The following is a 17,921-nucleotide window of genomic DNA, read 5'->3' as shown; positions in this document are numbered from 1 at the left end:
CTGTTGAACAGTGGTAGTGAGAGTGGACACGCTTGCCTTATTCCTAATCTTAGGGGGGAAATGTTAGTCTTTTCCCAACAGCATGATGTTAACTATAGGTAGATGTTCTTTATCAAATTGAAAAGGTTCCCCTCCTTTATTGTTCTGAGTTTTTATCATTAATGGGCACACTGAATTCTGTCAAATGCTTTCTCTGCATCAATTAATCTGATCATGTGATTTTCCTTCTTTAGGTTGTTAATATGGTGCATTACATTGGTTAGTTTTCCAATGCTGAATCAGTTTTGCCATCCCTGGAATAAATCCCACTTGGTCATATATGTAATCATTTTTACATATTGCTGAGTTCTGTTTGCTAACAATTTGTTAAGAATTTTTGCATTTATATTCATGAGGAGTTGGTTTGTAGTTTTATTTTTGTACTGTCTTTGTCTGCAGTTAGTATCAGGTTAATACTGGCTTCATAAAATGAGCTGGAAGTGTTCCCTCCTCCTCTATTTTCTGGAAAAGATTATGTAAATTGGTGTTCATTCTTCTCTGGACGTTTAGTATAACTCTCCAATGAAACCATCTGGGCCTGATTTCTTTTTTGGGGGAGGTTTTAATTACAAATTCAATTTCCTAATTGTTATAGGGCTATTCAAATTGTCTATTTCATGGTGGTTGAGCTGTGGTAGTTGTGTGTTTTGAGGAATTGGCCCATTTCATCTCAGTTATCAAATTGATGTGTGTAGAGTTGTTAACTATCATCACTTATTATCTCTGTTGTTTACAAGGTCTGTAGTGATGTCCCTGTTTCAATCCCAATATTGGTAATTTATGTCTTCCCGCTTTTTTTCTTTATCAGCCTTCTAAAAGTTTGCCTATTGTATTGAACTTTTCAGAGAACCAACTTACCTCTTCATTAATTTTCTCTATTGTTTTGGGGGTTTTTTCATTGATTTTTGCTCTTATCATTATTTTTTCCTTCCTTCTGCTTAGTTCTAGGTTTGTTCTTTTTCTAGTTTCTTAAAGCAGGAATTTGGCTAATTGATTTGAGCACTTTTCCATTAGTGCTAGAAATTTCTCTCTCAGGACTGCTTTAGCTATACTCCACATATTTTGATGTTGTGTTTATATTTGCATTCAGTTTGATGTACTTCTTATTTCCTTTGAAACTTCCTCTTTAACCTCTGGATTACTTAGTTCTATGCTGTTTGTTTCCATGTGTCCAGAGATTTTCCTGCTATCTTTCTGTTATTAATTTCTTGTCTGATTCCACTATTGTCAGGGACATGCTCTGATTTCAATTCTTTTAAGTTTGGTAAGGCTTGTTTTGTCATTCAGGATATGTTGGGTCTTCTGTGGGTGCTTGAGAAAAAACATGTGCTCTGCTGTTACTGGGTGAAGTGTTCTATAAATGCTGACTAGTCCTGTTGGTTTTGAGTTCTCTGAAATCCTGGCTGACTTTCTGCCTATGTGTCATATCAATTATTGAGAGAATGGTGTTGAAGTTCCCAACTACAATCATGGATTTATCCATGTCTCCTTTCAGTTCTAACAGTCTTTATTTCACATGTTTTGCAGCTCTGTGGTTTGGTGCATATACATTTAAGCTCACTCTGTCTCCTTGGTGAGTTGATCCTTTTATCATTATGCAATTCCCTTCTGAGCCTGGTAAATATCTTGGCTCAGGAGTCTACATTTGTATTAATTCACATAGCAGGACATTTCAGAAGTCTCAGCAATTCTTAAGCTTTGCAGTTCTTTCTACTGAACAGACCAATGGAAGCAGACATTCCCTCCTCCTCACATTGATTCTTCTTCCTAGACTCACCCACCTTACCTACAGAAGAGCATTTGGGGACAACCTAAAGTAGAAACAATATACTGTTTGTGAACCAGACAGCATGTTTATTCATAAGAGTCTACAATAGTTGTTTTTATAACAGCTGTAGTGGCCTCAATGTGTTGATAGCCTCAATATTAAAATTACAGTCTTACTTAGTTTCTTTAATAAAACACACATTGGCAGGCCCCTAAATAATTAAGATTAAGTGTAAATGATTGGGAAATTATTTCCAGAGCCTACTGCTTTTCTAAAAAGGTCAACACCCTATTTGGTATCTTTCAGTAACTCTGGAAAAAAAATGCCTATAGTGGTCATGAAGGAAATATAAAGGTGGTGGTATGCTACAGATTGTAAACACATTCTCAAATAATAATAATGATAATGATGATGTGTCCTGATTTCATTTCCTTGGTATAAATTTTCCTACCACAAATGAGTTCAAGATACCAAGGTCAGGGCACTGGACCTATAGTTAGAAGAGATGCACATAGTTGGCTCCCATGAGTGGGAGAGCCCACCACACACCACTACATCAGGCGAGTGATGAAGGCCAGTGTAAGGCGATGGTGTGGGGTGTGGTGGGGGGAAGGTATTGGCAGACTGGGAACACATCCTCTATCTAAAAGCATTCCGATGGCCTATGGATCTCCAATTTATGACTCCAGAAACAAATATGATCCAAACTCTTTTGACTACCATTCAAAATTATTGATTTTCTGCTTCCTTTCTACCTCCCCAGCTTGTTTCTAGTCTCTCACCCTTGATCACTGTAACCCAGCTGCACCAACCTGCTTGTGGTTCCCTGAGCCTGAGTCTGTTACTCTGCACATACTCTTTTCTCTTCCTGGCATATTCTTTCCCATCTTGTCTCTTTTGAAATTTGTCTTCCTTCTTTATTCTTGGGTATCTTCTTTACCTAACTCAACCACACAGACACAGTGAGTTCTGTGCACCCACAGGATCATTTACAGGACTGTGTCTCAGCACGTATCATACTCTGATGTGGCTTCATTTATATGTCTCCTTTCCCACAAGACAGAGAGCTCCTTGAAGACAGGTATCTTGTCTTATTTGCCTCTGTATTTTCATCACTTAGTCTGGCTTATGAAAGAAGCTTGGCAAAAACATTAATGAATTCGTGTATGAGTGAATATGAATCAATAATAATAATAAAAGCCAACTTTTATGTGGCACACACCATGAGGGAAAAACTGCAATAAAAATTCTACATTTATTAAGTAGTTTAATCTTTAAATTGATCATCTTCTCTACATCCCTATTTTGTAACTGATAAACTGGGGCCCAGAAGATATGAGATTTGTACAACCACCATGGTCACACAGCTACAGGGGATGGAGCCGGGCATTTAGCCGCATCAGACCTTTTTCACCTCTAGGGTCCTTCCAGCTCCTCCCTAATTGGTAGCAGTCTTGGGAAACAAACACTTCCAAGTACACTTGGGACTGTAGCAACTAAACGCCCTCACTGTCCTATAATCCAGGTCACTCAGGGACCATTAGCTCTCTGGATGAGGCTGCTGCCACGGGGAATTTATAGAGAAAAGCAAAGCATTTAATTAAGTGGTTGTCGAAAACACCCACCCGGTATAAATGGATCCTGGCAACAGAGGTGCTTTTTTTGCTGCCAGACTCTTGCCACAGGTCATTAACATCTTGATAGATTTGAGGCACTTTTCAGCCTGAGTGCTTTCACCCAAGGACAGAGGAAGTCTCAGGCTCCAAGCTGCTGGGATGCCCAGGAAATAGAGGCAGGATTCGATAGACAGACCCTTCTAGTGTCACTGAAGTTCTTCAAAGATTATATTGTTCTGTGGGAATTAAATTCAAGTCTGTGATAGGTTCTGAGCTGGTACCATATGCCAGACACTGTACTAAGCCCTGGTAGGTGGGAATTGATAGGCTTAGACAAAAGTGATCAAATCAGGCCCTGCCTCCAAGAATGCTTTCCTCAAAATGTGCACAATGAACTATACTATGATGCACGACATGAGCACAAAGAAGGGAGAGAAGATTAGTCAGGCTGAATTAAAATGGAAAGGCTTTATGGACATAACATCCCTGAAGGGCAGGAAAGGTCTAGATGAACAGAAAGGAGAGAAAGGCATACAAACAGAGCAAAGTAGATGATTCCAATCCTAAGGCCAAGGCATTGTGTCAGGAACTTTTGGGGAATAGCAGGCAGTTCAGTTTGACTGACAGAATTTGTAAAAGGTCATAACAGTCACTAAGTCCAGAGAGAAGTCAGACAAAGACACAAAGGATCATAAAGATAACAGTGCAAGAGTATGAAGGCAGTGACCATCCACTGAAATCCTGGGATGATAAACAATGGGTAAGTGATCTAGGTAAGTCCTTCTCAAAATTTCATGTACACTACAGTCACCTGGGGATCCTGTGAAACTACAGATTCAGGTTCAGTATGTTTGGGTTGGGTGTTGAGGGTCAGCAATGGTAGCAAATTCTTAGGAGATGTTGGGGCTGCTGATTACAACACCATACTTGAGTAGCAAGGGTCTAGAACATATAGTAGTATATAAAAATGAATGGGGCTGAGTAGGTGTGGGGAAGCTGGGGTTCCTATGGCCAGGATCCTCACTGAATTTAAATCACCTGATGATATAACTGGCCTGTTGCTAGGCTACCACTTCCACACATTTAGGCAATAAGCACTATATAAAGAGCTCAGCCCAGTGCTCTGGGTGGAGGCAGAGATGCTAGTGCCCGACCTACCACCCAGAGAACAAGCTGGGTATTAAACCCTTTCACCCCAAAGAACACTTTGCTATCAATTTCTTTGGTCACATTAAATCCATAGCAAACTTGCCTGGGGCTGAAACCCATTGGCAAAAGTCAGCAGGGTTCGTTGTTGATCAAGGAAAAAGAAAGGCTGCCCTTACTGGAGGGGTGCTTCAGCGGGCTGCCCCTGTGAATGGGGAGACAGTGGATTGTCCCCCAATGGGTATGTGGTCTGAGATGGCTTGCCTCCTAGAGGACTGAGCCCCACCCCAGGACTGGAGACAAGTGGAGGTGATATCTGAGGCAGTAAGGTTAGCCCTTGGTATAGTTAGGAAGTCTTTTGAAAGCCAGAGTGCCCATGAGGCAGTGGGGACTGTGGGTTGGCTGCTTCTCACAGTATTAAAAAAGTCTGCAGAAGAGAAGGACACACTTCTGAAAAGGACCCAAGAAATGGTGGCATGAGAACATGAGCTGCAAACTGCTGTGGATTCCCTGAAAAAGGAAATGGCATTGATGCAAGACGAGGCAGCATGAGAATGCCAGCAGCAAGGTGCCATGGAAGAGGTAAAAAATTCTCTACAGAATGAAATGGCAGTACTGCCAGGTGCTCTGAAGGAGGAAAAGGCCATCAAGAAAAAAGAGGAACTCCTGAGGGAAGCACAGGTGGAGGTGGCACGAGAACGTCAGCTGCAAAGCATTGAGGTGAAGCCAGGCATAGCTCTGAAGACTGAGCTGGCATTGCTGCAAGGCACAGTAGAAAAGGTAAAGGTTGTAGCAGAGGAGGCACTCGGGGAAGGGCAGAAAAAGGTGCCATCAGCCCCAGAAATGAATGAGCTGGGGAAGGATGAAGGGGTGGTGCTGGAGGCACTGGCCCCTCCTGTATTGAAAGCACACCCAGTGGTTGTAAAAAAAATAAAGACCCAGCAGCTGAAAGTTCCCCAAGGAGAGGAGCAACTCCCTCCCCAGGTTGTGGAGCACTCTATGGTCCGCCCCTATACTCAGGCTGAGCTGGTGGATTTGGGCACCTGGTTTAGGCAGAAGCCCTCGGAGTCAATAGCAGCTTGGCTCCTGCATCTGTGGGACTTAGGGGTGGATGGAATTGTTCTGTCGGGATCAGAGATGGGAATGCTGTCTTCCCTGACAGTGCAGCCCACCTTGAGGCAGCAATTACAAAACGCTCATCAGACCCCAGGGAATCACTCCCTCCTTGATTGGCTTATGGCTGCACTTCGTGCTGTGTGGCCTAATCTGGGTGATCTGCCATCCTCTCCTGTTAGATGGTAGATGTACACTGAGCTCCAACAAGTGCTATGAGAGCTAGGCATAAGAAATGCCATCTACAGTACAGAGAATTATGGCCCAGATGAAGAGATTTTCACTACTGGGATGAGAAATATTGTACTTCAAACAGCTCCCATATCCCTCTTTGGGTCTCTACTGCCCATTCTTTCCCCTCACTTAGGGCAGCCCATAAGCAAGGTGACACATACAGTAGCAGACTTAGGAGAGGCTGAAGCAATGAGAACCCAGAAAGAAATAAGATCTGCTACTCACAAGAAGAACTTAAAGGGCCCCATGAAGATTATGAGTACCCAGATGTGGGTTGATTTAATATGGGCAGGAGAAGATGGAAGGAAATTAGATGGGAAGTCAAATAGGATCTTACTAGAGCTGTGACAACAACTGAAACCAGAGCAGCAATTTCATACATTAAGACCAGAGAGGCAGAGGTCAGAGACAGAGCCCCGAGTCCAGCCTGTGTGTTTGCAAGACTTCCTGCTGGAGAGCAAGCCAACCTCACTTGAGCCCACACAGGAAGGTGATTGGGGAACACAATTTGACTGAGGGGAAGGTCAAGGTATCTGCCCTGAGGGACCATGGGAGGACCAGAGGCCACATGTTGAAAGAGCTATCCATTGGTCTCCAGTGAACATACAATGTGTCCTGGCTCTGGTGGACACAGGGGCTGAATGTGCACTGATTCACGGCAACACTGAACAGTTCCCTGGGACCCCCACTATCATAGATGGATATGGGGGTAAGGCTATCAGAGTGAAAAAAGCCCAAATCCCTTTGGGAATAGGGTGTTTACCCCCAAAAGAGTATACTGTGTATATATTTCCTATCCCTGAGTATATTTTGGGGATTGATATCCAGCAGGGTCTATGGCTGCAGACCACTGCAGGTGAGTTCAGACTGACAGCACGTGTGGTGAAGGCAGTTCTGAGGCGACGTGCTAGGCACCTGCCCATAGCTTTGCCTGTGCCTTGGTGGGTGACTAATACCAAACAATACAAACTGCCTGGAGGACATAAAGAGATTGGAGGAACTATCCAGGAGCTGGAAAAGGTGGGTATTATAAAGCCCACCCATAGTCCTTTCAATTCCCCAGTGTGGCCAGTAAAAAAGCCAGATGTCTCCTGGCATATGACTGTGGATTACAGAGAACTGAATAAAGTCATACTCCCTATGCATGCTGCTGTCCCCTCTATTGCAGCCTTGATGGAGACCCTCAGCCATGAACTAGGAACATACCATTATGTGGTAGATCTTACTAATGCCTTCTTTTCCATTGACACTGAGCAGGAAAATCAGGAACAGTTTGCCTTCATGTGGGAAGGACGGCAATGGACTTTCACTGTCCTCCCACAGGGATACCCCCACAGCCCCACCATCTGTCATGGACTTGTAGCCCAGGACTGGCTACATGAGAGAAACCACCAACGGTGCAGCTGTGCCATTATATTGATGTCATGTTCACATCCGACTCTCTTTCAGATCTAGAAGGTGCACAACTTAGACTGCTGCAACATCTACAGGAGAAAGGATGAGCTGTGAACAGTACCAAGGTTCAGGGACCTGATTTGTCTGTCAAATTCTTGGGGGTCATCTGGTCTGGTAAAACCAAAGTTATACCAGAAGCAGTTATAGATAAAGTCCAGGCCTTTCCTACCCCTACAACCGCAGCATTGCTACAGGAGTTTCTGGGTCTTCTAGGCTACTGGAGAGTGTTTATACCGCACTTGGCACAAATTCTGAAGCTCTTATAATGGTTGGTATGAAAGGGCATCAGCTGGGACAGGGATCAGACATGTGCATCTGCCTTTACGACAGCAAAATGGGCAGTCAAGGCCATGCAGGCCTTGAGTGTGACAGACCCATCAAGGTCCTGTGAGTGAATGTTCATGTGACTGAAGATGGTTATGGCTGGGGTTTCTGGCAGCAGCTTGAACAAACTAGCCAACCTATCGGATTCTGGTTACAACTCTGGAAAGGGGCAGAGATATGACACACTTTGATAGAAAAACAGCTGACTGCCATGTATCACACCTTGCTGGCTACAGAACCCATCATTCACATGGCCCTGATAAAGGTAATAACCACCTATCTATCCCATCTTGGGGTGAGTATGAGACTGGACCCAAAAGCCAAGGAGTGGTGTGGCACAAATGCCCACACTGGCCAACTGGGGTGCTTACCTACAGCAGTGTAGTGCCCTCTCTAGTAGCCCCTTGAGTGAAGAACTCCAATGCTTATTGGGGCCGGTGACATATACTAGTGAAAAGCAGGAAGAACTTGCTTTTGAACCATTAGTAGCAGAGAGTCCCTATAGGGAGGGAAGAGCCCCTATACCTGAAGATGCATGGTACACAGATGGCTCCAGCCATGGGCAGCCCCCAAAATGGAGGGCCTTAGCTTTCCATCCTAAGACTGAGACAATATGGATGGAAGATGGTGAGGGGAAGAGCATCCAATGGGCAGAGGTGTGGGCTGTGTGGCTTGTGATCAGCCAGGAGCCCTCCCCTATAGTTATCTGCACTGACAGCTGGGCTGTCTATCAGGGCTTGACCCTGTGGCTACCAACTGGGTACCATACCAACTGGCTGGTTGTCACTGACTCCTTTAGGGGCAAGAATTCTGGCAAGACTTATGGACCTGTGGTCAGACTAAAATAATTACAGTATACCATGTGACAGGTCATTTGCTACTGGCATCCCCAGGAAATGATGAAGCAGATAAATTGGCCCAGATACATTGGTTAGAAGGAAAGCCTGCCTCTGAAGTAGCCCAATGGTTATATCAGCATTTGTTGCATGTGGGGCAAAAGACAATGTGGGCTATAGCCTATCAGTGGGGCTTGCCTTTGACCTTTGAAGAAGTTAATAGAGCCTGGCAGGAGTGTGTCGTGTGCTCCCAAAGTGACTTACACCGGGTTCCACAGCAACATGGGACAATAGCTAAGGGGCCGATACCCCTCGTCAGGTGGCAGACAGACTATATTGGGCCTCTACCTGTGTCAGAAGGATGTCAGTATGCCATGATTTGTGTGGACACAGCTACTGGACTTCTGATTGCTTTTCCTTCCTGTTGTGCAGACCAGCAGATGACCAAAGGAGGCCTGGAGTGTCTCTTTCCTGCCTATGGCTGACCATAGATAATTGAAAGTAATCAGGGCACCCACTGGACATACACTGCAAGGATGGGTGTGACAGCTGGGAATCAAATGGAAGTTTCATGTGCCATACAATCCTACCACAGCAGACATGACAGAGAGGCACAATGGCTTGTTAAAATCCAGACTAAAGTCAGATACCAATAATCTATGGGATGGTCAGTGCACTTATGGACCGTGCTATGGCGTTTGAATGAGAGACTCCAAAAGGGAGCTCTGAGCCCCTTAGACATGTTAACACATATGGCTGCCTCCCCTACAACTGCAAGTGCAAACAAGGAAGAATCACTGAAGCCAAGGTTCAGCCACCAGAATAGCATCTTGCTGCCAGCACCAACTGCACTGAACCCCAGAAAATCCATTGAGTGGCCATGGCCTTGGACCTTTTGACACATGCACCAATGATGGCTGGCTCTCCTGGCACCTTGGGGACAAGGCCTGGAAGCTGGCCTCATGTGTATTCCTGGAATAACCTCAGAGTGGCCCCCAAAGGTCACAGTAGTATATCCTGAAAGGCCAGAAGGTAGGAGCATCTTACCAGGAAGTTTTGTTTTATCATTATGGCCAGTGCATGCACCTCCAGTAGCACTATATAGAGACCCTTCAGTAACCCCTCGGGAAAGGTGTAAAAGTATGGTATACTAGACCTGGAAGGGACCCCCTTGCTGCTACAGTCCTATCACAGAAACACTCTCTTGCATGCATCCTACCTGATGGACAAGATTTGCCTATGTTGGTGTCATTAAAACATGTGTCTTATTGCCCCTAAAGTCTTTGTGGATTGGGAACTTCCTCTGGCTTGAGGATTATTATAATATTTTGTCATTAGGAACCTCCTCTGGCTTGAGGATTATTATAATTTCTGTTACCTGCATCAAAATCTTGTTGTATCCTAATTTTTGTTATTATCTCTAAGTTGTTGTTATCCTCTGCTGCTATTGTGGAATCTGGTTACAGTGCCCCAGCTTTCTTGCACAGGGACCATTGCAGAAGATTGAAAGCATGTAGATTGTAAGATGAGAATTCTGAAGGGGTGGAGTGTGGGGAAGTTGGGGTTCCTATGGCCAGGATCCTCACTGAACTTAAACCACCTGATGATGTAACTGGCCTGTTGCTAGGCTACCGCTTCCACACCTTTAGACAATAAGCTATTATTGTGCTATATAGAGAGCTCGGCCCAGTGCTCTGGGGGGAGGTAGGACGCTAGTGCTCCACCTACCGCCGGGAGAAGAAGCCGGGTAATAAACCCTTTCACCCCAAAGAACATTTTACTGTCATTTCTGTGGTCACACTGAATCCATAGCGAACTTGCCTGGGGCTGAAACCCATTGGCAAGACAGTAGGCGATATATCAGAATGTTAACTTATTTTGCATGGTATGTTTATTGTTCATGACTAAACAGATTAAGAATCCCTGTTTTCTAGGGTTTGTTTGTTTTTTGGTCTTTTTATTTTTTAATTATAAGTAGCAGTATTTTTTATTACAGAAGTAATTCAACACTACTTATAACAATTAGACTATGAAAAGATAAAGTATAATTTGCCTCAGTTCACCAGCAGCTCCCACCATCCCTACAGGTACATGACTTTTTAGTTGATTCTGGGAAAAGGCTAAATAGGGTCAGAAAGTTACATTCTGACAGCACAAGGCAGGGAATGATCTGGAGCAGAAAAGAGGGAAAGGTCTCTGAATCTGCCCACTGTTTCTCTGCCCTTCATCCTGCAAACAATAGACAATCAGTGAAGAAACCAGACACAGGTGCAGAGATCATTTAACCAATTCAAACTGCCATGATCACTGTGCAGGGAGATGAAAAATCACAAAACGCAGTGAGAACAGTGCAATGAGAAGACAGCTGGCCTGGGAAAGAGGTCCTGTGAAGTCAAGCCTGCCTGTGACCCTTAATAACTGGATACCCTAAGATGGGTCACTTAATCTCTGGGTTTCTTCATCCATAAAATAAAGCCAATAGTTCCCCTGGCCTCCTCCCATGGGTCTGTCTGAGGATCAAAAATGAGACAGGTGTCAAAGCGGTGACACGCACTGCTGCTCTGGGCTCAGTGCACCCCAAGGCACCCTGTGTCTGGGAAGTAGTTCCCAGGCGCTGTTCCTTGACTTTCCTTTCTCTCCCTGGAGACCTTTCTTTCTAATTAGCCCCCAGGATAGCTCTTCCTTCTGGGAAAGCTTTCTAAATTAAGCTGAGATGCTATGTACACTCCATTTACCCCACCAAGCCCAAGAAACAGAATTCTCAGTTTAGCCAACATGTTTCTGCCAGAGGAACCAGAGGCTACAGCCTAGTAAGGTGCACATGTGGAATCCGGGTGCAAAAGCAAAAGGGCCATATTAGCAAAAGTCAGGGCAGCATTGCACATTGGAGCCCTATTTCTGCTACTCTAGAGCTGTGTGACTCTTCTGAGCCTTCATTTCCTCATCTGCAAAGTAGAAGCAGTGTTTTTTAACTCAGACAGTTGCTGTGAAGATTGGATTAAATAAAGAAGCAAACTGTAAAGTCATATAGAAATAGTCCTTATTATTTTTTAATAGAAATTAAATGGAGAATGCCTTATATATTTTCATTTCTCTTTCTAATTATGGAGCCTTCCTCTATCCCACTGGTCAGTACCCCTTACTTGGTACTTCAATTAATATATATACATTAATATATATATATACCCTTAAATGTGTATAACTATTGACACTTTGGAAAGTAACCGTCCAGTAACAGGTGAGTGACTAAGTAACTTTACAAAACTACATGGTAACCAGGAAATATACACAGAAACATCTGAGAAAAGTGCCATTAAGAGATCATCACAAATGCATCTATTATGCCAATATAATGGCAAATACATGTAAATGTACTTATCACAACACTTGGTACATTTTAAATTCTCAGTAAATGTTATCTATTAATATTATGACAATCTTCGGCAAAAATGCATGGAGAAAAGCTGGAATGATATATTGCAAAATTTATAGTGGCTGTGCTGCTTTCAATAGCAATGAATTTCTAAGGGACTAAAGAACATACTAAAACAAATGCACCGATTTAAAAAAATGGCAACACCTACTTAAGTTCACTCAGCTACACTGATAGGAAGTAGCCAAGCCAGGATTCAAACCCAAGTCTTCTGGGTTCAAGTTAAGAACTCTATGACACCAGACTGCCTCTTCAATGTCTCTTTTATTCTGCTGTCTATATATTCAATGTAGACAGTTAACCGGATTTCATGTATTTATTATACCAAATTTCTAGAATAAAAACCTAGGTGAGTTTAGGGGAAGGTAGGCAAAGAAATATGTTGTACTTTCCCCAAAGATGAAGAGCAAGAGTTACTTAACTCCCACCACTAGAGGCAAGTCTTATTTAGGAGAAAAAAGAATGAGAGCAACAATTCACACTAATGTATGTGGAAGGAAGATCCCATCTCCTCCTGCCTCCTTAACCACCACAGACAAAGAGATCTTAAGTACATTCTACTGAAGAGCCTCTTCATTGCCATTATATCACACTTTCTGAGACTCCATAAAGTGTCAAGATGTTCTCCTTGGTGTTTGTTCACTGGATCACTTTTAAAAGAGTACAAACAATTTCTTTAAAAACGATGAGACTGTTGAAAGGATTAAGTGAAATGATGTGCACAAAGTTTCTTCTACAATGTTTGGCATGTTGCAGTTTCTTAATAAAGTTGAGTCATCATTTCCTTCTAAACCTGGACTGGTGCCACAGTCAAGCCATCAGGTTCCAGGCCAAAGCCTAAAGTCACCCTGGCCTCCTGCCTCATAGACGGTTAAGCACAAAGATCCACAAAATCCAGCCATGGCAGTTGTCAAAGTTTATTGCCTCTCAGTTCCGATGCACCTTGCAGCACTGTGATAAACAGAATTCCTTTAAGCATTTCTCCTTTAAAGTGTGAGCCCACTAGAGGGATGTAGCAGGAAGAAGAGGGTTTTTTTTTTTATATGTAATTTCCAGCTTGGGCTGGGGGTCAGCAGTATAAGTATGAGAATAGCCAATGACTTCTGCCCAGCCACCCGCCTAGACCTCTGCAGCCTTGCAGCCTCTACCGGGCTTTAACCTTTCCCCAGCTGCCTGTCCAGACTTTACCATTCATCAGTGAAAAAGGTGACTTTGCTGAACTGGGTAATGATTTTGAGAGCTGAAAGAATATTTCTTCATTTTCTTGCATGTACTATTACAATAGCACAGCCACAGACATGACACACGTTTAAGTTTAATGTTCACTGTTAACATGTTCTCCATTACTTTCTTAAATTAAGGCAATCAACAAAACAATACATCAAGCTTTGATCTCTAGTGTTTGCCGATTTCCATGGTGTAATTGCGGTCACCAGGGCCAATTCCAATCTACCAACGTGACATCATTGAATGTACAGCTGGGAAGAGACAGGCAGTACCACACTCCCATAGAGGATGGCTGCCACACAATGTATGCAGAAACAACCACAAGGGGCATAAACAGCGGGAAAACTAAGTACAAAAAAAGAAAAATTTCAGAAAATGAGCAATTTTTTTAGTGTATTACCTTCGTTTTAATTGATTGGTGTGGAACTTCATATAATTTAATTTTCATAATTAACAGCTGACTCTCAAAATTCCCAAATTTGAACTATTCATCTCTTCCAGCCGGTGGCAATCAGCTCCAGTACATCCCTGGATCAGACCCTTGCTGATGTTGAGCAAGTATTTGTCACTCGGACTCCTACCCATTCATTGATCCTCTACATTTCAAACATGTACAGACCACAGACCCTCATCCACAATTTCAAATTCAACAAAGCTCTGAAAATGGCAGCTGTGGTGTCATTCATTTTATTTTAAATATCATGCTTCCCTACAAAAATATTAATGTGCTTGGTTATGGGGGTTTGTCCAACACCTCCACTTGGAGCACAAAATAAAGATCATGTGCATTGTTTTACCTTTGTGAAATCTGAAAATTTTTCAGTCTGATTCACATCTGTTCCCAAGAGTTTTGGATAAGAGATTGTGAATCTTTAATGACCCTCATAATATATATAGTCACCCACCAGTGTCTCCGCACCACCTATGGGATGGAATCTAAGTTCATGAACATGATACCCAAGGCCCTTAAGCACTTTTTAGGTTTCCTCTCATAACAGTTCCCACCTTGCCCTCCAATATCAAACAACTTCTGGGAATATGGCCAACAATGACTAAAGGCTAAGCTGGGTTCAATCCCACATCTACACTTTACATCCTTTGGGAAAGAATCAGAACCCATCTAATTAATGCAGGGGTGAGCCACCTTCCAGCATTTAAGTGATCTTCATCTGGCTCCTTCAACTTTCTAGTCTCCATTTCTCATTTGTAAAATGGAATCATAAAACGAGAGAGGCTGTAGTGAAGATAAAGCAAGTTCATGGATACAAAAGTCATGTAATACACTATATTCATTGGAAGAGTTTTTTACTCTCATCATTCCAAAACTGGAATCTTTGTTTGAGAGCAGACATTCTTTAGTGATCCATTATAGATCCAATCTTAAGTGATTAAAGAATGAAAACATTCTTCAGACTGTTGGATGAGTAGCCTGAGGTTTCTCATCTCCGTAAGAGGAGCTGAAAGTTGAAGTACATAAAGCCCAGTCATTTCCATCACACACTACACAGTGTTATGCTTGAAAAGAGCCTTGTGTGATTGGTGGCATTGGGGAAGTGGGTCTATATTACAGCCTGCCTAACTCACAAGAATTGAATGGATGGATCTCATTCCATTAGAAAAAGAGGACAGGGAACAAGAAGGGCCCCCAGCTCTCACCTTTCTAAGCCTATGTGCTTATGTTGGTTTTGTTTAGGTTTTTGTTCTGTTTTGTTTTGCTATTGTTATTTTGGGGGATTTGTTTCTTTGTTTGATCATTTTTACTGATACAGTTCTTGCCTTTCCCTACATTGATGCCCTACAAACAAAAATACTGAAATGTGAAAGGTCATTCTAAATCTCTATGCATGACACTCCTTTGACAAACAGCCTCCCATCTTCTGCTTGAAAAGTCATAGTGGCTTGGGAGCCTATTTATTTGGTCCAGATACCTGAACAATCTCCTTTACAACTGGGAGCTCTTTCCATTACAAGAAGATAGTCTGGACCAGATAGCGGGCTTAACAGGTAAAGAAAAGAAATTGTCAAATTCTTACTATGGCAGAAATATCTGGAATCAGATATTTTCTTGAAAGTAGCTTTAGATGGAGGTTGGGGGGAGAATAAAAGAATTCTGGCAGAAAAGAAGACCAAAAAGAGCACAATAAGATCTGCCACTTAAAGAAGAAAGATGGGGTCCAAAGTGCAAAGGAAGAAAGTCTGACAGCAAACAAGCAAATATGATTGCTTGAAATTCGACATGAACAATATAACTCTTGTTGTTTCCCTTAACATAAATGGGTACCACAAAACAAGATAACAAGAAAACTAGTTTGTAGATAGCCCTTACCAACTCTTTGAGCACAGAGCCAGGTGTAAAACTTGGGTCTTTAGGGCACAGTTTTTCATATTTATCTGCAAACTGCTGGTTTCACCAATTATCCTAGTTGAAGTTAAATCAAGCACAGAAAACTATGGTGCCAAGCCTCAATGCAGAGCACACAATCTGGTTTATCTTTGGGCAACTGATATCTAAATCCTTTGTAATCACTGAAAAAAAAATTCAAATAAATAAACATTAAAAATAGTCAAACTTATATACTAATAAAACCAAATAATTAAAACATGCACTATTTAAGAAACTACTGATCTATTACTTGACAATCAATAACAGCCACTACCAGATTTTGAAAGACTATGTTTGTATGTGCGTTATTATAAATGAGATGCATTATAGAATCGAATAGGTAAGTGTTTACTTCTGATTTGACCTTCAGAATTTAAGTAGACATCTGTCTTAATCAAAGCAGACTTTTCATTTGCACAAGCCAAATTTTACTCTGCAGATAGGAGGTAGGGAATGAAATGTGGGTTGATAAAAGTGAGTAAGTGAAAATCCTGAATTACAGAATTTTTTTTTCATTATAGGCCACCCAAAGATGATAGAGATAGAGATGGATAGGATAGAAATAAAGGCAGAGCTACCAAAAATAAAAGGCCTTTTACTACTAGTCAGTGCTTGTGTACAGAGAAAGGACAATGTCTATTGAAAATCTAACATTGCGTGCTGGGGACTTCACTAAGAATTTGACACTGTTATCTCATTTAGTCCCCATAACACTCTTCAGGTACATATCATTATCTGCAATACATAATGAAGAAACAAATACTCAAAAACTTTCAGCTCATTTTCATTTAATTCTTAGAACCCATTTGAAACAATAATATGTGGTTGGTCAGATGGACTCCCAGGTGATCTCGTTCTACATTCCATTGACTGAGGGCTTTTTTTATGCTGGCCTGAATGGTTAACAATCAAGTCTTACTGTCTTAAAACTTAGTCAAAGAAAATGTCCTTCCCAGAGGTGAAAGATTATATGACTCTTCACTCAAGGTACAGGAATTAACAAGCTTTTCTGCTGGAGCCTTTGGTGATCATGTTAGCAAACCAGAAAACTTACTGTACTGATTAAGTATCCAAAACAGATTTCTAATTGATTCTCCATGGATTTAATATTATGGATTCTCTAGCAAAGAGATACCTTTTTCTCTTACTATGTGACTATTTTATTTATCATTGAAAAGTTCATAGTGTTCCTAATATTCTCCTAGTAAATGAAGAAAAGGTACATAGACACCAGGAGTTTCAAGGCAGGACAGAGAGTTAACAATCTTTCTGGTGTCATTTGCAATGAAAGCCCTTATAGCTAAGATAAACCTCAGTTTTTATTCTATTTCTGAAGAGGTGCTCAGAGATTCTCTAACCTGCATGATGTTCCTGGTTTTGCTGCTCATGTTATTATGCATAAGATAAAATTCAAACTGTATATGTTGACCTCATTCATCCCCTTCCCTAACCTGCCTTTCTACTGTAGCCAGAGTGTATGGTCAGCAGCCTGATGTGGTTGGAAGGATAGTACTTATAAGAGACAGAGACTGGAACCAGAGAGATCAGTTAGCAGGCTAATGCAATAGTCCTTGAAAGCAATGATGAAGGGCCTAACCTACTATAGCCATAGTGACGGTTGAGTGATGCGACAAGCCTGGAAAACAATTGCAAGGGTCAAACCTAGTCATACCATCAGCCACAGGGCACCACAAAACTTTATTCTCTAATGGAACATGTCAATTGTTATCCTACACAGCAACCAGAAGAAATTGTTCCACAGATCCACCTTCTATTCTCTGATGGAGGCATCAAGAAATCAAGTGCCAGATTTCCACTGCTCCTCACTTAGCCATAACTACTTACTCTGTCAAGAGCCAGAAGCCCTGAATTGTCTCTCCAGAAGTCTTGGCTATGTGGCCTTTCAGGTCATTCACGGCAGTCTCAATGGCCCCTGGCTGAGTGGAAAAAAGAAAATATCTAGTTTAGAGAAAGTGAGTCCTCTTTGTGTTTATGATTAGTAAAATCCAGCAGCTCTCCAGAGAGCTGATGGGAAAGATAGTTTCTGTGTTTGCCTGTTTGTTCTAGGCACTGCCTGCCAAGAAGCTTAGTCTTGAACTTTGGTTCTTTACCAAGCTTCTTTCCTTGGGTGGGACAATAGTGATCCAGATCTTGTCTTCCATAATCTTACACTTTCTCACAGAAATGAAGACAGTCATTTTAAGAGACCAGTTTTTCCAAACAAACATGCTTTTCAGAAAGTTCAAAGCATTAAATCTACATACCATTTTTAAATCAAACCTTTCCCTTTTCAGAGAGTACACATCAATTAAACACAAAAGAGACACCTCCTTCCAATATTCTGACC

The 17,921-nt window shown here is 42.1% G+C and overlaps 1 protein-coding gene across 6 annotated transcripts in view; it reads right to left on the bottom strand.

Moving 5' to 3' along the window:
• Positions 1-17,921, bottom strand: part of TPRG1 (tumor protein p63 regulated 1) — a 241,001-nt gene that overhangs the window by 184,688 nt on the left and 38,392 nt on the right. For all 6 annotated transcript variants that reach the window (XM_057501082.1, XM_057501079.1, XM_057501076.1 and 3 more), the window contains exon 3: positions 17,420-17,511. In XM_057501082.1, the coding sequence (XP_057357065.1) occupies positions 17,420-17,511 (92 nt within the window). The remainder of the gene's footprint in view (positions 1-17,419; positions 17,512-17,921) is intronic.

Source organism: Manis pentadactyla, chromosome 1 (genome assembly GCF_030020395.1).
Source record: "Manis pentadactyla isolate mManPen7 chromosome 1, mManPen7.hap1, whole genome shotgun sequence".
NCBI lineage: Eukaryota > Metazoa > Chordata > Mammalia > Pholidota > Manidae > Manis > Manis pentadactyla.
The sequence above is the reverse complement of the archived record's forward strand: the minus strand, read 5'-3'. Positions and strand labels throughout refer to the sequence as shown.